Source organism: Halichoerus grypus, chromosome X, assembly GCF_964656455.1.
Source record: "Halichoerus grypus chromosome X, mHalGry1.hap1.1, whole genome shotgun sequence".
NCBI classification, from domain to species: domain Eukaryota; kingdom Metazoa; phylum Chordata; class Mammalia; order Carnivora; family Phocidae; genus Halichoerus; species Halichoerus grypus.
Genome location: NC_135727.1, coordinates 86,519,634 through 86,542,960, shown reverse-complemented (window position 1 = coordinate 86,542,960; position 23,327 = coordinate 86,519,634). Strand labels below are relative to the sequence as shown.

Below are 23,327 nucleotides of genomic sequence, written 5' to 3'. Positions count from 1 at the left end.
AACTATACGATCATTTTAATAGATGTAGAAAAAGCATTTGACAAAGTACAACATCCACTCATGATATAAATTCTCAACAAAGTAGGTTTAGAAGGAACATATACCTCAACACAATAAAGGCCATCTATGAAAAACCCACAGCATACATCATACTCACTGAGGAAAAACTGCGAGCTTTCCCCCCTAAGATCAGGAACAAGACAAGGATGTCCACTTTCACCACTTTTATTCAACACAGAACTGTAAGTCCTAGCCATAGCAGTCACACAAGAAAAAGAAATAAAGGGTATCTTAAAAAAAAAAAAAAGGGTATCTAGATTGGTAAGGAAAAAGTAAAAGTTTCATTATTTGCAGATGACATAATACTACAAATAGAAAACCCTAAAGACACCACCAAAAATCTAGGAGAACTGATAAATGAATTCAGTAAAGTTGCAGGAAACAAAATTGCACACACAGAAACCTGCTGCATTTCTATATATTAAAAATTAAGTAGCAGAAAGAGAAATTAAGAAAACAAATCCAGTTACAACTGTACCAAAAATAATAAAATACCTAGGCACGACCTTAATAAGGTGAAAGACCTGTATTTTAAAAAACTATAAAACAATGATGAAAGAAATTGAAGATGACACAAACAAATGGAAAGATATTCCATGCTCATGGATTGGGAGAACAAATAATGTTAGTGTCCATACTACCCAAAGCAATCTACAGATTTAATTCAATCCCTTTCAAAATACCAACAACATTTTCTCACAGAACTAGAACAATCCTAAAATTTGCATGGAACCAAAAAAGACCCTGAATAGCCAAAGCAATCTTAAGAAAGAAGAACAAAGCTGCAAAGCTGGAAGTATCACAATCCTGAATTTCAAAATATATTACAAAGCTGCAGTAATCAAAACAGTATGGTGCGGGCACAAAAACAGACACATCGATCAATCAAAAAGAATAGAGAACCCGGGAAAAAGCCCACACTCATACAGTCCATTAATCCACAACAAAGGAGGCAAGAATATACAACGGGGGAAAAGTCTCTTCAATAAATGGTGATGGGAAAACAGGACAGCTACATGCAAAAGAATGAAACTGGACCATCTTCACTGGACCATACAAAAAATATACTAAAAATAGATTAAGGACCTAAATGTGAGACCTGAAACCATAAAACTCCTAGAAGTATATGTAGGCAGTAATCTCCTTGACATTGGAAGTAGAAACGTTTTTCTAGATAAGTCTCTTCAGGCAAGGGGAACCAAAGCAAAATTAAACTATTTGGACTACACCAAAATACAAAGCTTTTGCAGACATCAACAAAACAAAAAGGCAACCCACGGAATGGGAGAAGATATCTACAAATGATGTATTCAATAAGCGGTTAATATCCAAAAAATATTAAAAATTTATATATTTCAACACCAAAAAACCCCAAATAATCTGATTTAAAAATGGACAGAGGACCTGAAAGGACATTTTCCCAAAGAAGACATATAAATGGCCAACAGACACACGAAAGATGCTCAACATCACTAATCATCATGGAAATGCAAAACAAAACTATAGTGAGGTATCGCCTTACATCTGTCAGAATGGCTGAAATCAAAGACAAGAAATAACAACTGTTGGCGAGGATGCAGAGGAAAGGGAACTGTGGTGTACTGTACGTGGTAATGCAAGTGGCAAGATGGCCACTGTGGAAAACAGTATGGAAGTTCCTCAAAATTAAAAAGAATTACCACATGATCCAGTAATTCCACTACTGGGTATTTGCCCAAAGAAAATGAAACACCAATTTGAAAAGATATATGCACTCCTATGTTTATTGCAGCATTATTTATAATAGCCATGATATGGAAGCAACTCATCTACAGATAAGTCCATCCACAGATGAATGAATAAAGAAGATACAAGATATATATATGTATCATATCTATACACACACACACAAAATGGACTATTACTCAGCCACAGAAAAGAATGAGATCCTGCCATTTACAACAATGTAAAGGGACCTATAGAGTATAATGCTAAGCGAAATAAGTCAGTAAGAGAAAGACAAATACCATATGATTTTACTCATTTAAGAAACAAAACAAAGGAACAAGCAAACAAAAAACCAGAATATTAAATACAGAGAACAAACTGCTGGTTGCCAAGGGAGGTGATTAGGGGGAATGGGTGAAATAGATAAAGGGGATTAAGAGTACACCTATCTTTTTTTAAAAGATTTTATTTATTTGACAGAGAGAGAGAGAGAAGGAGAGAGTGCAGAAGCAGGGGAAGCAGCAGAGGGAAAGGGAGAAGCAGGCTCCCAGCTGAGCAGGGAGCCTGACGCAGGACTCGATCCTCATGACCTGAGCCAAAGGCAGACACTTAACCGACTGAGCCACCCAGGGGCCAAAAGTACACTTATCTTGATGAGCACTGAGTAATGTACAGAACTGTTGAAGCATTATATTGTGTACCCGAAACTAATATAATACTCTATGTTAATTATACCTCAATAAAAAAAATAGGCAAAAGTCATTCAAAGTGTCTATTTAAAGACATCTCAAAAAAGAGGATGTATGCATGAATGGCCAATAGATATATTATTAGCCATTAGACAAGCCACTAAATGAGCTATTCATTATATGCATATTAGGATGGCTAAAATAAATACAATGACAACACCAAGTGCTGACAAGCTTGTGGAATAACTGAAACTCTCACACATTACTGGAAGGAACGTAAAATGGCACAACCACTCTGGGAAACACCTTGGCCATTTCTTATACACTGCCCATACAGTCCAGGAATCCCATTCTAAGGCATTTACCTAAAGCCTGCACGTGCATGTTCATAGCAGCTCAATTCATAATTACCCAAAGTTGGAAACAACCCAAATGTCCTTCAGTGAGTGAACGGATAAAGAAATTGTGGTATACAATGGACTATAGCAATAAAAAGGAACAATCTATTGAAACACAACAACATGGATGAATCTTAAGAGCATTATGCTGAGTAACAGAGGCTAATCTGAAAATATTACACACTGTACAACTCCATTTATGTGACATCCTGGCAAAGGCAAAAACCACAGGCATGGAGAGGAGCTCAGTGGTTGCCAGGTGTTAGGGGTAGAGGGAGGGCATGACTACTAAGGGACAACATAAGGGAGTTTGAGGAGGTTCTATATGCTCATTTTGGTGGTGGTAACAAGAATCTAAACATGTGTATACCAACAAAGCCAATTTTACTTCGTGCTAATTTAAAAAATAAAATTAAAAAAACCCCTTTATCAAAAGGGAAAACAGACTGAAAATAAAGGAAAAGAGCTTTCAACCTGAGATGTTGTACAAAGAACATTAAGAGAAAGGAGTAAAATAAAACCAGAACTTAAGAGTAAACAAACAAGACGATTAGTAATCAAATGAACTAAACAAAATTGTTAAATACCATGATCAAGTACAGCCAATCCCAAGAAGGAAATGTCAGCTCAAAAGCAGTAATTCTATTTCTTACTGTAAACCACCACTAACCAATTAACAGAGAAAAACGATGTATTTATAATCAAAAGATGCCAAAAACCATTTGCTAAAACCTAATTCCATTTCTGATTTTAAAAAAAAACCAAAAACCTCTAAAACTAGAGATAGATACTCCCCTGAATTTCATGAACATAGCCTACCAGAGATCTACAGAGCCCTATGTATTAAGTGGGAAAACACTGGCAGCATTACCTCTAAGGTCAGAAATAAGACAAGGATGCCCCCTTATCACTGTGACTACTCAACACTGTAATAAAACTAGAAAAATCTAGATGTATGAATACGTGAAAGAAAAGGGATATTATGAGCTAAATTGTGTCTCCCCAACCCCCTCCAAAATTCAAATGTTGAGTTCCTAACCCCCAGTACTTCAGAATGTGACTGTACTTGGAGATAAGGCTTTCAGAGAGATAATTAAGTTAAAATGAGGCCAATAGGGTGGGCCCTAATACAACTTGACTGTGTCCTTTAAGAAGAGATTAGGATATACACAAGGACATCAGGGGCCCGTGTTCACAAAGGGAAGATCAGATGAGGAAGCAGCAAGAGGGTGGTCATCTGCAAGCCAAGCAGAGGCCTCAGGGGAACCCAATACCGCCAGCACTTTGATCTTGGACTTCCAGCCTCCAAAACTGTGAGAAAATAAATTTCTGTTGTTTAAGCCATCCAGTCTGTGGTATTTTATTATGGCAGCCCTAGCAGACTAAGAGAGGGGACAAAGATCACCTCCCTCAAGAGCCCAAGACAATTAACTGAAAAATTAATAAAACTAGTAAGAGTATAGTAAGGCGGTCTGATACAGGATCAAAATGGAAAGATCAATTCTTTTCCTGCATACTTGCAACAGCCAAATGGAAAATGTAATAGATAAAAATATGCCACTTTCAATAGGAACCAAACTAAAAAACACCTAGTAAATAAACTGAAGAAGACATATATAAGAAAACCCGAATAGAGAGACCGACCATGACTGAAGACAGAAGGACAAGGTGGCCTGTTTTGTGACTGGTCATGCCCAAAAGGTAAATAGCAGAATGACATCAAAGCCATCCAGAAGTTGCACTGAATTTTCTCACAATTACCAAGAAAGCCTTAGCAATATATGAATACCTATAGACAAAAGCCAAAAATCCCACAATAGTGCCTCCCATTAGAGGAAGAGCAAATGGTGCCTTTGTTTTCTACAAAATTAAGCTCTGATGGGAGAAGAGGATGGCTAAGAAAGCACATCAGGAAACTATGGAGACACTTGCCCTGTGTTTAAAAAGACAAAAAGATTGCTGAAGCTTAGGCCCTGGATCAGATTTTAATTTGATGATGCAGACACCTATCTTAAGCAAATGCCCTCAAAAACCTACATCTGCAAAGAAGAAGCCTCAGCCCAGGGGTTAAGGCTACCAAGAACCCACTGACTCTGATGCTAAGGGCAAATGCCAGTTAGCAAATCCCAAAACACCCAAATAATGGCAGTCCTAATAATAATCCTGTTTTGGCTTCAAAGCCACAGAAATTTTGAGGCATGTGCCCCTAGCCCTCTTTTTCTTGTAAGCCCTATTATTTTTAGTGTACAAGTTTTCAGGACACGAAGTTTTTCAAGAATACATACATCCTATTATAGCAGAAAGGCCTCTGATGAAAAATGATGGTTTCCATAAATCTACCAATGCCATGCAATCCTAATAATAAAAAAAAAAAATCCCAAAAGGATTTTCCATAGAATTTGACAAGCTGATTCTAAAATCCATCTGGAATAGAAAAAACACAATAATGGCCTAGAAAGTCTGGAAAAATAAGAACAAGTAGGTTGGCATCTCCTTATTAAACTGCCTTTCTCATGTCGCTGGGCAAAGCAGGAAGCAGAGGGGAGTAGTTAGACCAGGGGCAGATGTTTTAGCTGTAGGCTGATGTGACTGCTGAAGGTAAGGTGAGTGGCCAGGAGAACGTGGCATGCCCCTAAGACCAATCACAGCTCCATTCAGAGATGATGGGCTTGCTGGACATCTGTGCCCTCCCTAGGTCTAATGCAAGTTCTGCAGAGGGGATTTGCCCTACGAGATACAAGGCCTATCGTAACTAACCTATGTGGTACCCTAACAGAAATGGACAAATTTTAGAGAACAGAAAAATATTAATAATATCTAACACACAGCACTTACCACGTGCTAGGCAATGTCCTAAGTGCTTTATGTATATTAATTCATTTAATCCTCACAACAACCTGTGAAGTAGGTACTATTCTAACAGAGAAGCACAGAGAGCTTGCCCAATGTCACACAGCTATTAAGACAGAGCTGGAGGGGCGCCTGGGTGGCTCAGTCGTTAAGCGTCTGCCTTCGGCTCAGGTCATGATCCCAGGGTTCTGGGATCGAGCCCCACATCGGGCTCCATGCTCAGCAGGAAGCCTGCTTCTCCCTCTCTCACTCCCACTGCTTGTGTTCCCTCTCTCACTGTGTCTGTCTCTGTCAAATAAATAAATAAAATCTTTAAAAAAAAAAAAAAAAAAAAAAAAAAAGACAGAGCTGGGAACAGAGTAGAAAAACACATACAGATGGGAATTTAGTTTATGACAAAAGAAGAATTTCAAACCAGGGGGATAATGATGAACTAGTGAATAAATGGTGTTGGGGCAAATGACTAACCATATGGAAAAAAATTAAGTTAGATTCTTACCTCCCATAATTCATAAAACTTAATTCCAGAGAAAGAGATAAAATTTTAACATCTATACAGGTTTTTGGTAAAAATATATGAATCTTCTTTCACAAAACAAAATATTAAAAAAATTGATAAAGGTAACTACGCAAAAACTGAAATCTACATGCTAAAAGATACCATAACTAAAATTAAAATACAAGCAGCAGACTAAAAGAAAACATTTTGCAACATTTCCAGAATATATAAAAAAAAAAAACACTCTAAGAAATCTAGACTACATAGAGAACTACAAATCAATTTAAAAAACCCACCATCCTAATAGAAAAATGGGTGAAAGACTGAATGAATTAATTCACAGAAAAGAAATAAAGAAGGGGCGCCTGGGTGGTACAGTCTGTTAAGTGGCGACTCTTGATTTTGGCTTGGGTTGTGATCTCAAGGTTGTGGGATTGAGCCCTGCGTCATACTCCATGGTCAGTGCAGAGTCTGCTTGAGACTCCCTCTCCCTCTGCCCCTCCCCCGCCCTGTGCTCGCTGGCTCTCTAAAATAAATAAATCTTTAAAAAAAAAAAAGAAGGCCCATATGCACCCCAATGTTCACAGCAGCAATGTCCGCAATAGCCAAACTGTGGAAAGAGCCGAGATGCCCTTCAACAGATGAATGGATAAAGAAGATGTGGTCCATATATACAATGGAATATTACTCAGCCATCAGAAAGGATGAATACCCAACTTTTACATCAACATGGATGGGACTGGAGGAGATTATGCTAAGTGAAATAAGTCAAGCAGAGAAAGTCAATTATCATATGGTTTCACTTATTTGTGGAACATAAGGAATAGCATGGAGGACACTAGAAGGAAGGGAAAAATGGGGGGGGGGGAATTGGAGGGAGAGATGAACCATGAGAGACTATGGACTCCGAGGAACAAACAGGGTTTTAGAGGGGAGGAGGTAGGGGGGGTTGGTTAGCCCGGTGATGGGTATTAAGGAGGGCACGTACTGCATGGAGTACTGGGTGTTATACGAAAACAATGGATCGTGGATCACCACATCAAAAACTAATGATGTATTGTATGGTGACTAACATAACATAATAAAATTAAAAAAAAAATAAAGAAGAGCTAATAAACATATAAAACAAACTAAAACACCATTTTTTGCTATCAGATTTCCAAAAATCAAGAGGACTGGTAATATCCACTGCTGGTTAAGGCTCATACACTGCTCATACACTGGCCCTTTCAGAGGAGAATTTGGCACTGTTAACATTTATTTTGTACATACTGTTCAACCTAGCAGGTCTAGCACCCTACAGAAATGTTAGCGGGCACATGGGCACAAAGAGTTATTTACAAGAATTTTCACTGCAGCATTGTTAGTCAAACTATAAAATGAGAAACAACCTAAATGTTAATCAGTTGGGAATGGTTAAAAATATGATGGCACATCTATGCTATAGACTACTACACAACAGGTAGATTTCAATGTACTGATGAAGTAGATAGATCTCTATGTACTGATGTTGAAAGATGTCCAAGCAAGTTGTAGAACCATGAATACTACACAAAACTGTATTTGTGTCTACATGTGGTTGTAAGTATAAGAAAATGAAAGGTATGTATCAACTAATAACATAGTTTACCTTTGGGTAACCTTCCTCAGAGAAAGAAGAGTATTAGTCAAAGGTAACTTTTGCTTTCTCCGTCTTATTCAAATTTTAGTCAATTAGAATTAAAGGTGCTATGCACAACTAATGAATCATTGAACATTATATCAAAAACTAATGATGTACTATAAGTTGGCTAATTGAATTTAAATAAATAATAATATTAAAACCCACATTAAAGTCTGCTGCACTACACAAAACTGTGCATTATATAATGTAGTACTTAATAAATCTTAGCTTTAAAAAAGGTCATCTCTTAAATGTAAAAAGCCCGCCGAAAGGTCATTATATACCTTTGCAAGGGATGAACCAAACAACAGAGAAGGAAGTGGAAGTGATGGAAATAAAACAGGCAAGAGAGTTTGAAAAAAAGAGTTTCCAGCAAAGAAGGTTAGACAATTTTAAAAGTGGATGTGATGAGCACTGGGTGTTACACTTAACTAATGAATCACTGAACACTACATCAAAAACTAATTATGTACTATACAGTGGCTAACTGAACATAATAAAAAAAATGGATGATAGCTGCGGCACCTGGGTGGCTCAGTCAGTTAAGCGCCTGACTTTTGATTTCAGCTCAGGTCATGATCTCAGGGTTGTGAGATCGAGCCCCGTGTTGGGCTCCACGTTCAGCGCAGAGTCTGCTTGAGATTCTCTCTCTCCCTCTCCCTCTACCCCTCCCCCCCCACATTCTCTCTAATAAATAAATAAATCTTTAAAAAAATGAATGATAGCTAATTATTTTCTGAGGGTCTTCCATGAGCAAGACAATGTGCCAAGTGCTCTGTAGAAGCATCATCTCTAATTCTTACATCAACCTGTAGATATTTCCATTTTACAGATTAAGAAAACATGACTCAGAGAAAGCGAGCATCAAGCTTAAGGCAAGGTCTTTGCTCATTATTGTCACAGGCTGTCCTGGATTGGGACTGGGTCTGAGACTGGGGCTAGGGGGAGCACTTCTGGCCTGGACCCAAGTGCTCGGCTGCCCTTACTATACTCTGCATCCTTGAAGCATGCTCCCAAGCTGTCCTGTTCATCCAGACTGGCATTTTCTTCCTCCTCCTCGCTCTCGGTTCTCCAGTATGCTGGCCGCTTGATGGGCCGCTTCCCTGGGGTGCGCTGGGAAGCAGGACTGCTAGACACTGTGCCCAGCCCACTGCTGGAGCTCCCACTGCTTCGGTCCTGGCCCCCAGTCCACCAGGCCTGCAGGCTGGAGGTAGCTGGTGAAGATGATGAAGACTGCAGGTTGGCCATGCACAGCATGCCCTGGATGGCCTCCTGAGTGCTGGGAGAGGCAGGGGCCTCGCTGCAAGGGACAGAGGAGAAATGCTTGAGAGAGTTTCTCTAGTTGTTGGAGGAAACCAGTCATCAGAATCGTCAGGGAGGAGGGACAATAGCAACGGGGGTTAGGGTAGGAGGAAGGAGAGGACCATTCTAGATGAGAAACCAGAAATTAAACCAACAGATCAAGATAGTATACCAAAGACTGTTTTCATGTAAAGGCCAGTCCTTCTTGCCCCAAGTCTTTCCACAGAGAGCAAGGAAGGTGGCAAAAAGAGGGGTGCACCTCCCTCCCTGTTCACCCATGCTGAATTCTTTCATTTTTTAAAAAAACAGGGCCCAGAAAAGGCCCAGTTTTCCTTCCATGCCTCTTCTAGCCCCTCTTCCAACTCCCAAAGAACTCAAAACTAATCCCCCTTGAAGTTTATACATCTACTCTCCACCAGATCTTAAGTTCCTCAGGACGGATTTCATGTCTACTTTATTCTTTCAGCCCGAATGCCCTTGCTAATTCTTTGTCCCTTTAAATGTAAATCTCAATAAATATCTGCTGATTGGCTGATCTAGCCTTTTGGGTGGGGGTGGGAGTGTGCTGTCTGATCACCTGGAAGGGGGAGATCAAAGCCAGTACTCACGTGAGGGCAGCATAGTCAGGTCCCCCCACCTGCCTGCTGGCCTTAAGCAGATCAAGAATTCCACCAGCGCCACTCCCATTCCCAAGCTTGCCTTCAACCCCTTCTACCATGTCCTCATCTGTTGTATAGTCCTCCTGTTGGGGAAAGAGGATATCATCTCAGCTGCTGAGGGTTGGTCTGGTAAGGCCCCAGTACAGTGTTGACATTTTCACTCGGGATGCTAATATCTTCTGAGCACCAAATATAGACCAAGTACTAAGCAGAATATTCATTCTTTCATTTTAATCTCCATAGCATCTTTGTGAAGTAGGTATTATTATTTTGTGTGTGTGTGAGGTGGGTATTTTAACTTGTTTTACACGTAAGGAAACTAAGGCTCAGGAAAGTAATAAGTTGTGTAAGGTCTTAACCAGATATTTCAAATCAGATACTCTTTCTGCTACATCACAATGCCTTTTATTCTACCCTGCATTAAAGGATTTTTAAAATATTTCAACTCAGTTATGGTCTTCCTGTTATATGCTCAGCTGCCCTGTACTTAGCACACCATCTTTCACTTAATAAATATTTTAGGAATTGAATGCACAGGGTATCTTTCCCGACCCTCTGCCCCAACTAGAATGACAATCTGTCTTCTATCTCTATAACCAAAATGTCAGAAGACCAGACAACAGGGCAGGCTCCTACCTCAATGTCAAATTCAACTTCTCCTGGTTCACGAACTCGGTTGGGGTCAGAGCAAGGCTTCGCACGGGGCAACTTTCGGGGAAATTCTAGAAAATAATGAAATGCACGTATTGTGAAGCTAAGATTAGCATCTGAGCCAAACATCCAGGGGAAAAAAAGAATATAATTTTCCTAAAAGTAATGACCACAGACAACTAATTTAGGGAGGTTAGGAACTGGTTTATAAATAACTCTCTAGAGCAAAGAATACATGGAAGCCTAAAGAGCTGGTTAAGTCAGAATGTCAACAAGCTCAGGCCTAAGGCCTTTGGTCTATCAAGAGGACCCAAAACATGTGAAATGGGCAAGAAAGGAACAAGAAAGAACAGGTACACACTTGGTCTTATTATCAGGGTCGCCTTCTCCTTTCCCAATCTCTCGTCAATCTGCAGTTCATCATCTGAATCCAAGTCAAATTCATCCTCCATCACCTGTTCTGCCACCAGCCTAGCCTTGTCTGCCTTCTTTGTGAGCTTGGCTCGCCGAGACTTGGATAAGCTCTTTACCCTCTTGGTACTAAAAAGAAAGAGAAGGAGAGCATAAAGACAGTAACATTCAATACTGTTAAGATGGCAATTCCCCCCAAATTGGTCTATAGATTCAATGCAATCCCTATCAAAATCCAGCTAATTTCTTTTATAGGAATTAATAAGCTGATACTAAAATGTATATAGGCATACAAAGGACTTAATACGGCCAAAAGAATTTTGAAAAAGAACAAAGCTGGAGGACTTATCTGCTCAATTTCAAAATTTACTAAAAAGCAACCATAGTCAAGGTAGTGTGACATTAGCAAAATGATAGACATATACATCAATGGAACACAGCTGTGAGTCCAGAACCACCCTTTAATTTACAGTCAACTGATTTCTGCCAAAGATGCTAAGGCAATTCAGTGGGGAAAGGATGGTCTTTTCAACAAATGGTGCTGAGATAACTGGATAACTGGATATCACATGCAAAGAAATGAATGTGGATTCTTACCTCACATCATACACAAAAATTAACTCAAAATGGATCCTAGATCTAAATGTAAAAGCTAAAACTATAAAACTTCTAGAAAAAAAATATAGGAAACTATCTTTATGACCTGGGATTAGGTAAAATTCAAAACATTTGTGCTTCAAAAGATACCACTAAGAAAATGAAAAGACAAGCCAAAGACTGGGAGGAAATATTTGCAAATCATTTACTTGGGAAAGGATTTGTATCCAGAACACTTAAGTAACTGTTAGAACTCAATAATAAGATAAACAAGCCAATTTAAAAATGAGCAAAAGATCTGAATAGACACTTCTCTAAAGATGATATACAAATGGCCAATAATCACACAAAAAGATGCTCAATATCATTAGTTATTAGGGAAATGCAAATCCAAACCACAATGAGATACCACTTAATATCCATTAGAATGGCTATAATAAAAAAGACAGACAATAACAATTGTTAGCCAGGATACTGCTGGTGGGAATGTAAAGTGGTACAGACACTTCAGAATAAAGTATTGCAGTTTCTCAAAGAGTTAAGCATAAAGTTACCATGTGACCCAAAGTTTTACTCCTAAATGAGAAACGGAAACGTACATCCATACAAAAACTTGTACGCAAATGCTCATAGCACCATTATCCACAACAGCCAAAGAGTGGAATCAATCCAAATAACTGTCAACTAGTTAATGAATAAACAAAATGTGGTATATCCATACAATGGTGTACTATTCAGAAATAAAAAGGAACCAATTAATGATACACACTACATCATGGATGAACGTAAAAACATTATGCTAAGTGAAAGAAGCCAGACATAGAAGTCCACATTATATTATTCCATTTATATGATATGTCTAGAAAAGGCAAATCTATAGACAGAAAGCAGATTAGTGGTTGCTTGGGCCTGGGGAAGAGAACCAAAGGTATAAGTGAGTATGAGGGATCTTCTTGGGGTGATAGAAATGTTCTAAAATCGGATTGTGGTGATAGTTGTGTGTTCTTTAAATTTACTAAAAGTCATTTAATTGTATACTTAAAGCAGGTTAATTGTATGGTATGTAAAGTATACCTCAAAAAAGCTGTTAAAAATATATAAAGGAAATGGGAAAAACGAAAAAATGGCTTAAGTAATCCCATTACATACGGTAAACAGTATTAACCAGTACAAACTGCTGAAATAAACCTTACAGTTAAAAAAGAAACAAGCTTTTGGTAAATCAGTATACTTGATACGTACATTCAGCAGTCATTTGGTGAACTGGCTTTCAGTAAATTGGCTGACATTAAATTGACCTGTCTTCTACCTCACAGGGTTTTAGGAAGATTAAATGAGCTAATGCAGAGACCAACACATGGCAAGTGCCCAACGGTAGCTAACCTTATAATTAAGTTCTCTGGGCCTGTTTCCACATTAATAAAATGGAGATAACAACACTTACCGTTCAGGGTTGTTGTGAGGACTAAATAAAATAATGTACTAAACAGCTAAATTAAAGTCTGATGCAGAGCAGGAGCTCAATAAATGGTAGCTATTTATACCCTGATCTTTTTTTTTAAAGATTTTATTTATTTATTTGACATAGCGAGAGCAGGAACACAAGCAGGGGGAGTGGGAGAGGGAGAAGCAGGCTTCCCGCCGAGCAGGGAGCCCGATGCGGGACTTGATCCCAGGACCCTGGGATCATGACCTGAGCCGAAGGCAGACGCTTAATGACTGAGCCGCTCAGGTGCCCCTATACCCTGATCTTTTATTAACTTTTAAATATGAAAACTGTCAAACATAAACAAAAATATGAAAGTATAACTAACTCTCATGTGCCTTTCACCCAGCTACGTTTCAGCAATTATCAACACACAGCCAATCTTGTTTCATCTACACCTCAGTCCTTGCAAAACCCCGGATGATTTTGGAGAAAAGCCCAGATGTAATATCATATTGTCTGTAAATATTTCTGTATCTTGTCTCTCTAGGTTCACTTAACTGCAGTCTCTGGCAGCTGCAGGAGGTAATAGAAGCAGCATAAAGAAGACTAGTGGGAAAGGGGAAAACGTCTCGTGTCCTCAACAGCTGTTACAAGCTGGACCCTTAGGACTCTCAATTTTCTCCTCCCCAGGAGACCTACAACAGACCAAGGCAATGCTCAACGTTCTCTCTATTATTGTTTAGTTACTAGGTCTCAAACCCCAAGAAGAGCCTTACTGCTTTCAGAATCTGCCCTACTCTCACACTCCCTTGTCCCTTATTTCCCGGCCAGGTGGACCTACTATACTTGCCCTTGGGATCCGAAGACCTTTTCCCACAAAAAGGCTATGAAGGTATCCTTGGCACTTGTGTTCCTATACTGTTCACACTTTACTTGGCTCTTGACTGCTCCTGTCTGGTGTTCTGAGTGTCCAGATGATCCCTCTTACTGTCTTCCTCTGCCTCCCTACATGTTTCAGGGCTTCTGATGATCTACTTAGCTTCTGGCTATACCCATACCATCACCACCACCACTACCACCATCATCTTTCATCTTCAACATTTTAATTGTAAGAGCTACCATTGATTAAGCATTTACTATGTGCCAGGCCCTGTGATAAGCACTCAACATACATTATCTCATTTAGTCCTCCAACAACCCTAGGGTAAAAGTTTTATCTACAGAAGAGATATAATGAGGACACTGAGGTGCAGGGTTAATTAACTTGCCAAGGTCACACAGTGAATTCATGTTCAGAGCTGGGACTCAAACTCAGGACTGTCTGATTCCCAAGCCCATGCTTTTTGTTGTGAATGCTTTTATTTTATTCTTTTAGAAAATGTTCTGTTAGAAATTATTTTTAGGGCGCCTGGGTGGCTCAGTTGGTTAAGCGACTGCCTTCGGCTCAGGTCATGATCCTGGAGTCCCGGGATCGAGTCCCGCATCGGGCTCCCTGCTCAGCAGGGTGTCTGCTTCTCCCTCTCCCGCTCCCCCCTCTTGTGCTCTCTCTCTCTCAAATAAATAAATAAATAAATAAATTAAAAAAAAAAAAAAAAGAAATTATTTTTAAAAAAGTAATACATGCTCATTGTACAAAATTCAAATGCTACTGAAGTGAAAATTTCCTCTCCTGGCTCCCTTATCCTACTTTCCAGAGACAACTACTCTTATAAGTTTAGTGTGACAAGTATAAAATATATAACAAATATATTTGCATGAATACGTATGATTATCTCTAGAAGAAAATCATTGACACTGGTTGTCTGTGGGGAGGGGAGCTGGGGAACAGGGAGGAGCGGGAATAAAATTTTTCACTCTATATTGTTGCATACTTTTTCAATTTTAAGCTGCATATATTAAATTTTAAACCTCTTCAAAAAAGTTAAATTAAAAATAAAGAAGTCTTCTATGCCACTTTTCTACACAAGCATACACACACACACACACACACACACCTCTCTTTTAAAAATTAAAATAGGACTATTACTATGTATTATTTTGTAACCTGATTTTTTTCACTTAAGAATATATCCTGGACACCTTTCCATGCCAACAGATATTAAACTCATTCTCTCTAACAGCTACATGGTATTCTATTCTACAGAGGTACCATGATTCATTTAACCAACCCTTATTGATGAACACGTTTCTAATTACTATTTACAAACAACGATGCTGTAAACACTGAACATTTCTCTTAACACACCTGTGTAAATATTTCTGCAAAATTCCTAAAAATCTAATAGCAAAAGGCATATAAAAAACTAATGCTCTTAATCAGCATGCTATATTCCCTCTTATTTCTGCCAGTGGTTCTGACCCACTATCTGAAATTTCTAAAACTCATACAAGATTTTTCTCAGACTGCCAGTTAGATTCCAGGCCTCTCCCACAACACTATCATGGTTCTCTGAACTAAGCAATGATACCCGATAATATCTGGGTATTTCCCCAAGTACAGTCCCTCCCCCACCCATGTCCCAGCCCCAGGTCCCAACTCCATGCCCGGTCTCAGTGACATGTTGCCACTGACAGTCCCAGTATCTCTGTGTTCCTTCTTCCCACCTCACCTGCCATTAGACATCAACAGGGCCAGCGGGCCCTCATTCCCATCAAGGTCCAAGTCTGGCGAGTCATCCTCTGAGTCATTCAGGCAGGTACCAGTGATGTTGAACTGCAGAAGGAGGAGGCTCAGTTGTCACCTGTCTGGGACTCCCATGTGAATCACGATGACCAGTTCCTTCCGGTTTCACTGGCTGAGTTCACTGTTAAAACCACCTGAACCAAGGCCTCCTGCTACACTGTCCCCCAACCCCACCCCCAATGATCACAAGAACAGGAGGTTGAGAACGTATGGCTACCTCAGGGGAAACCTATCAATCTTGCAAAACGTGTTCCCTAAAAAGAAGGGAATGCATCTTCACATGCCCATGGAGAGCACCACAATCTTGAAGCAAGGTGGAGCCCTGGAGAAGGGCTTTTCTTAAGGACCTGTTCAAGACTCCAACCTGACACTCATATGCCATGTTCTTAAATGTCATTCCCATCCAGCATTTCAAGATTCAGCTCAAGTGTCATGTTTTCTGAGAAGAGCTCCTGACCATCACTCCTACCCGGATAAACTCATCCCCCCTCTGTGTCTGAGGGTCCCCCACACACCCTTGATTATGGCATCCTCAATACCTCATTGCACTCATTTGTTTTTATGCCTGTCTTTCTCACTAGCCTGTCAGCCTCTTGAGGGTTATGGTCACAGCACCTATCACAGTGCCCAGCACAGACAAGGTCTCAATAAATGCCTGTTAAATGAGTGGGACTGGTAGCCAAACACCAGGGGCCCTAAGGGAGGTGGGAAGACAGGACAATCCTTTCGATCCCCTGCTCTTCCAAGGGACCCAAAAGGGCTGGGCTGAACCCATGGGCCAGCACCCACCTTTGCTTTCTGGGAAGAGCCTGTCTTCAGTGCCTGATGATTGTATGGGTCCATGAGATTATAGCTCAATTGGCCAGCAGGCCCCAAGGCTGAGCTCTCCTTGCCCTTTCGCTCTGCCTTCTTGAAGAGTTCCTTGGGCTTCAGGCCTTTCTTCTTTGAACCACTTTTGGAGGGCAGTGACAGCCTGGACATGGATACTGAAGTGGAATGGACTGGCCTGGTTAAGGGAATGGAGCCAGCTGGGAAGATCCTCTGCAGCCCAAAGATATTGCTCGTCTTCCCAACGTTCTGTTGGAAGATATCCTACAAGAGTATCAGTACACGACGGGGTTAGCGCTTACTCCAGGGTTCTCTCTATGCTAAGAGCAGAGGTCTGTTCATGGCACTGGCAGTATTGCCGTGGAAGTGGCTTCCAGATGCTCCACATCCAGATGCACACCCTAGTTTTTTCACAACGAGTCCGTCATCAAGAATTTACTGGGTGGCATTCCTTCACCCGGCCATTGACAAGTAAAGAGAAGACGAGCAGAGAAAAAGCCCAGCACTACTGTCAAAATTGGAGACAAGACTCCAAATGCAGCTGGCATGAGACAGAAAATACTTGAGTACTAAACGGTGTGGGGCCAACCCTAAGGACTGCGGGATGTGAGACAGGTTCTAGTCCGAAGTCTGCTGTGACCTCAGGTAAGTGATTGGACTACTCTGAGGCCCTGTTTGCTCGGCTACAACATTAAAGGAGCAGACTGGAAAGGTGGTTTTCAGAGATGCCTTGTGGCTCCTCTGAACTTCTTGGGAGGAGCCCTGAAGACTGGAGGTAGGTGGAAGGCAAACAAGAGGAACATGTGGAACTCGAAGCCTCTCGCCTTCACCTTATTCACAGCGGCTATGCTTTGATTGGTTGCATACTGACCTTCCAGGTAAGATCTCATTTGACGAAAAAAAAAAAAGTTCCATCACTTTAAAACATTTGAAAGCCAGTGGACCAGACATGATCCATCTCTAAGTCCTTTTCTAATGAGCCCAGAGCTTTGTATATACAAAATTGGTTTAAGTGGAAAGAGCCAGAGAAAAGGTAGGCCTTGTAACTAAACTCTGAAGGATTCTGACAGATGGGAATGGAGGAAAAGGAGGTAGGAGGTGGACAATGTAAGCTATGGTGTAGGCAGTGAAACATGCTGCAGGCGGTGAGGCTAGAAGCCCAACCTCCCAGTAGCTCACTCTGACCACCCTTCAGCATAGACTTAGTGCCTAGAGCCTGAGTGCTAAACGGAAACTGACAGCTCCTGAGCTAAAGGAGAGTTTAAACTTCCTTAAGTCCAATTCTCCTCTGGTGCCTCTGCTACTTCACCAGCCCACACCGAGTTCTCTCTTTGCTGCAAAGTCTATTAATAACAATGGCTCACATTTATTGAGTACTTACTCTGCCAGGCACTGTGCGAGGGGCTCTACATACATTAGCTCTTGAGCCTAGAACTCTGAAAAGGTGGTGTTATTCCCCCTTTACAGATAAGGATACTAAGGCTCTGAAAGGCTTGCAAGTGACGGAGCAGGAACCGGAATCCAAGTTTCTCTGAGTCTCTTACCATCTACACCTTACTGCCTCGTGGTATAAGCCACCTGTTGAAAGATGGCTTTGTAATCATGTTTAACCTGGGAGAACTGTCATTTTGTAGAATGCAGAGACTGAGTCAAAATAGTAATACCAACGACTACTACTATGACCTCCACCCACAACTACCATGACCCACCATCAGAATTTATTGAACACCTACTATGTGCCAAGGACTATACTTAGTGCTCGGCCTGTATGACCTTATTTAACCCTTTTAACAACCCCTGAATTGGTATAATTATCCCCACTTTAGAAACAAGGAAACTGGGGCTCAGGCAGTGGACTTTGCCCAGGGTCCTCTACAAGATTCTGAGTTCTTTGTGGGCAGGCAATGAATTATTTATGTATTATAAGCACCTAGCCCAATGTGAGGTACACTCGAGGTGCACAATAATTATTTAAATGAATAAACAGAGTCCTTGGTGGGGTTTTCCCAACCCTTCCCCTGAGCTCTCAAGCCAACTGAAGAAGGCTGACCTGCCACTTGAGCCTTGAGCCCTTCCCAAACGCCTCCCCTGCTCCCCTGCTTCTTACTTCCACCAGGCGGATCTCCCTAGCCAGATCTTTAATGAGCTGTACGGTCCGCACTGTCTCTGGAATCTCATCCTCGTGGTCTGGCAGAGCCTGTCAAACAAAAGGCATGAGGAATAGACCCACACATAAACGGACAACTGATTTTTGACAAAGGTACCAAGGTAATTCAATGGAGAAAGGGTAGTCTCTTTAACAACTGGTACTGGACCAACTGGATATCCATATGCAAAAAAAGAACCTCAATCCATATCTTGTACTGCCCCCCCCAACACACACACAAACTCAAAATGGAAATGTAAAATCTAAAACTATAACCCCTTTAGAAGAAAACAGAGGAGAAAATCTTTGTGACCTTGGGTTAGACCAAGATTTCTGAGGACACGAAAAGCATGAGCCTTAAAAGAAAAACAACTGATAAATTGGGCTTAATAAAAAACTAAAACTTCTCTTTGAAAAACGCTGTTAAGACAAACCACAGACTATGAGGAAATATTTGCAAAACCTCACACACCAGGGGTGTGAGGAACTCAGTGGTGGGCTTGGGCCATACCCCTCAAAAAGTCAAGACCTGGAGGAGATCCCTGGGGACAACCCAGTCTCTCCACTTGTGAGGACAGAGCTTAGGGCTGAGCAGCTACAGGTCCATAGCTAGCTCAACAGCAACACAGGCTGAGACCTCTCTTGGGTGTCTCTCTTTTAATTTGTTTGCAATCTTTTTGAGTCCTCAGGATTTACATCTTATGTAGACCGATCTCTCAAGCTTTTCCCTTGTGATTTTTTCTACCAGTTTTCACTTCACTTCTGTATCCAGAGGACTGATAAAACTTCCTCAGCATTACCTTCTTATTTCCCATGGTTTGATTCTTTTTCTTTAATTCTTTTAAGCCATCTGGAATCTATTTTGGTGGCTGGACAGGGGTGCGGTCTGAGAACCCATGTGATCCAGCTGGATAAATTTAATAGCTCCCTCCTCCTGGCCCAGGGGCACTGGAAAGGTGAGGGAGCAAATACCTCCCATGGAAGTCATCTTCATTTCACAAAAGACTATGTCCATGAGAATGGGCTCCTCGGATCTGTGTTCTACTCTTCTCCAGCTCCCTTTGGCCACGCTATTTGGGGCCATCCTGGCTCAGGGCATGAGTAATTAGGACTCATCCCCCTTCCCTTTTGTTGTTCCTGGGACAGAGTCCCTCTAAAGTTCACTTCATGGTGGGGGGAGCATCAGAAATGAAACCCAAGGTAGCCACACTTGAGGGACATGGAGAAATAGAAGACTAGGCTAAGGCCCAGGTGTAGATATGTCCAAGGAGAAGAGAAGGCCCAAAACATGAAGTCCAAGGATATCTGAGGGGAAGGTTGGCAACGAGAATGGAGAGATTGTATAAGTTAAGCCTACAATGGCTGGAAGGTCTCCTTAAGCCACTGTACACAGGGGGAAAAGTCTATAAAGAATATCAAAAGCATAAGAGAACATATCGATATTTCTTCTTCTGTTTTTTTCCATTTCTTAAAATTTTTTTTTTAAAGTCAACATTTTGAGTAGGTAATCCATTTACATAGCTCAAAAATCGAACAATATAATAAGATACATATTGAAAAGCCTCAATATATATTTGTCCCTGCCATCAGTCCCATTAACCCACACCCACAGGTAACCACCTTTATTACTGTCTTCTACATCCCTCCAGATTGTGTCTTCAGGCAAATACAAGCACATACAAATATAATTCTTGTTCCCCCCCACACACACCTTTTAACACATAAGGTGGCACATTATGCACACGGTTGTACACCTTCACTTGACAAATTCTGGAGATCTTTCCAAGTCAGTACAGAGAAAACTTCCTTAATCTCTTTTACAGCTGTTTCGTATTCAATTGGATAGATGGATATAGGTGTTATTTCTAAAAAGCCATTTTGGCAGTATGCATCAAGGGCCTTACATTTTTTCATATACTTTGAGCCAATTATTGCTCTTCTAGGAATCTATCCTGAAGAAACGATCAAGAGATGAGGGACAAAGCTTGGTGCAGACAGTCACTGCATGATTTTCTATAACTACCCCCCAAATAAATAAAGCAACAATGAACAAGTGGTTAGGTAAGGATGGTACAACCCTGCAAGACAATATCATTTAACTATTAAATGTTTCTGGAGAACTTTGAGGACACAGGAAAATGAACATAAGCCAACAAACTCAGATACGAAACTGTACAGAGTGATAGCAATCATGTTTCTTAAATGCATATAAAAAAGACCAGAAGAAAATATACCCAAATGTTAATGTTAATTCCCTCTGAGCGTTAAAATTACAGGTGATGTTTTTCCTTCCTTATACTCTTCTGCATTTTTTCTAATTCTCTAGAGTAAGCATGTATTACTTTTTATAATCAGAGAGAAAGGTTTAAAAATGTAATCCAAGAAGTCCTAGGCCAGTCCTCCATTCTAACCCCAGGAGCCCACAAGCCTCCCCAGTCTCTTCCACCTCCCCAAAGCATCTACGCAAAGCAAGCCCCTATTGAGGGCAGAACTCTAGAGGACGTAGAGAAAAATGTGTATTTACTTCTTTCCTTGTCCAGGCTCTAAAGGCCAAGTTCAGAGCTTTGCCACCATGGACCAGGTAGGATGCTGGGTGCCTCCTGTTCTCTCGCAAACCTAAAGGGGGAAAGAGGAAGGCAGAAGGTCAATGAAGCCATGCAGGGAAGTGAAGGAATTGTTACTTTTTTTCAGGCAACCAGAGAAAATACTCAAAGTTCTAAGCATAACTCCAGATCTCAGTTCTTATAAGAGCGTTCATTTAAGGAGTACCTACTACATGCCAGGCATTTAATATCTACTATCTCAGTAATCCTTATGCCTGCCCTCTAAGCCAAGTATCATTATCTTCACTTTACAGTTCAGGAAACTGAGGCTCAGAGAGGCAAAGAGACTTAACCAAGGGCATATACCCAGTAAGAGCCAAAGCCAAGACTGAAGCTATGTCTATCTGAATCTGAGGCCTGTGTTCCTTCTACCACACTGGAAGTGCTCTGCCTCTTGGGTTTCAAAATGCAACCACACTCAGGAGGACCTTGACTGCCACCTACACAGATCTGAAGGGCCATTAATAAATGCCCTTATTCTGAGTTACTCCAGGAGGAGGTTATGAAAAATAGCCATATTTTGGCTCAATACAGAATTTTCTACTGAACGAGCTGTTCTGAACAGGCAATAACTGGTTAGTCATCTAGCCTCTGATAGAACACTTAAGTGACAGCCAGTCTAGGTAGCAGAATAAGGGCTTGAAGTAGTGGGTAGGAGACTGTACTCACTGGACTCTGAGGTTCTTTTTTTAGATTTTATTTATTTATTCATTTGAGAGAGAGACAGAGAACGTGCACACACGCAAGCAGGGGAAGGAGCAGCGGAGGGAGGGAGGGCAGGGAAAGAATGTCAAGCAGACTCCACAATGAGCACAGAGCCCAACGCAGGGCTCGATCTCATCACCCTAACATCATGACCAGAGCTGAAACCAAGAGTCAGATGTTTAACCTGACCGAGCCACCCAGGCACCCCTGCTTCTGAGGTTCTTTGTAACTAAAATACGGATTCCTCATGTCCAAGTTACCTTGAAGAATCTCAGGTCTGAGCAAGGGGGCTTCTCTATTTCAAAACAGACCAGAGAAGAGGAATCAAAGCAGGCTGGCTTCTACCTGGGCTGATACCTGGGAACCAACACAATGATGCCAGGCTGGTCAGGACTGGGCCTTGTCCCCACCCCATAGGAAGCACACTCAGGAAACTCTGAGATTGTCCAGATTGAGTTTTACTTTAATTAGCAGCAAATAGGGATAATTTCACTGTAATTCAATTTTTTCAGCCACCTTTGCTAAATAAAGTTAAAATCCATGCTCTACCTTACATTATACTTAGTAAAAGAGCCAATCTCAAAAGTTCACACACTATATGATTCCATGTTTTAAATTTATTTTTTATTTTTTTTTAAGATTTTATTTATTTATTTGACAGAGAGAGACTGCGAGAGAGGGAACACAAGCAGGCGGAGTGAGAGAGGGAGAAACAGGCTCCCCGCTGAACAGGGAGCCTGATGTGGGGCTCAATCCCAGGAACCCGGGATCACGACCTGAGCCGAAGGCAGACGCTTAACCGACTAAGCCACCCAGGCGCCCCAATATATGATTCCATTTTATAGTATTCTTGAAATGACAAAATTACGGAGATGGAAAACAGATCAGCAGTTTCCAGAAGTTATGGATAATGCAAGGGGAAAGAATGGGTGAAACTATAAAGGGGTAGCACTAGGGAGATCTCTGCGGCGATGGAATAGTACTGTATCTTCATTGAGGTGATGGTTATCTGCATGTACACACACAAGTGCATGCACACGCTCAGGGAAGCAGGGCAAAAGGGGCAGCTGGCAAAGGGATCCATACCTCGAAAGATGTCCAGGATGTGCTTTCCCACATACCAACAGATGGTCTCAAAGTTAGGAAACTTGAAGAGGTCTGCTGTGCTCAGCCGCTTCTCAATCTCATAGGCTCTAGAAGAAGTAGGCACAACAACAACGATGATAACAAGGATCCTGTTTACTGAGCACCTACTATGCATGGGGTATGTTCTAGAATGCTTTGTATCCATTATCTCTAATCCTCACAACTACCCTGCAAAATCCAACTTTGTGGGTTAGGAAACTTGAGCTCAAAGGTTATGTGACTTGCCCAAAGTCACATAAACGACTAAGTGAGGAAGGGGTATTCATCCTCACACTGATCATTATCAGGAACCAGTATCTAT

General features: G+C 41.0%; 1 protein-coding gene across 7 annotated transcripts in view; it reads right to left on the bottom strand.

Moving 5' to 3' along the window:
* Positions 1-23,327, bottom strand: part of PHF8 (PHD finger protein 8) — a 92,417-nt gene that overhangs the window by 33,094 nt on the left and 35,996 nt on the right. For 5 of the 7 annotated variants that reach the window (XM_078064544.1, XM_078064545.1, XM_078064546.1 and 2 more), the window contains 9 exons: positions 22,967-23,073; positions 21,097-21,188; positions 18,534-18,623; positions 16,388-16,690; positions 15,525-15,628; positions 10,840-11,018; positions 10,464-10,549; positions 9,777-9,910; positions 8,853-9,166 (listed from right to left, as the gene is read on the bottom strand). In XM_078064544.1, coding sequence (XP_077920670.1) covers positions 8,853-9,166; positions 9,777-9,910; positions 10,464-10,549; positions 10,840-11,018; positions 15,525-15,628; positions 16,388-16,690; positions 18,534-18,623; positions 21,097-21,188; positions 22,967-23,073 — 1,409 coding nt within the window. The remainder of the gene's footprint in view (positions 1-8,852; positions 9,167-9,776; positions 9,911-10,463; positions 10,550-10,839; positions 11,019-15,524; positions 15,629-16,387; positions 16,691-18,533; positions 18,624-21,096; positions 21,189-22,966; positions 23,074-23,327) is intronic. The other 2 variants (XM_078064548.1, XM_078064550.1) reach the window with 1 other exon arrangement.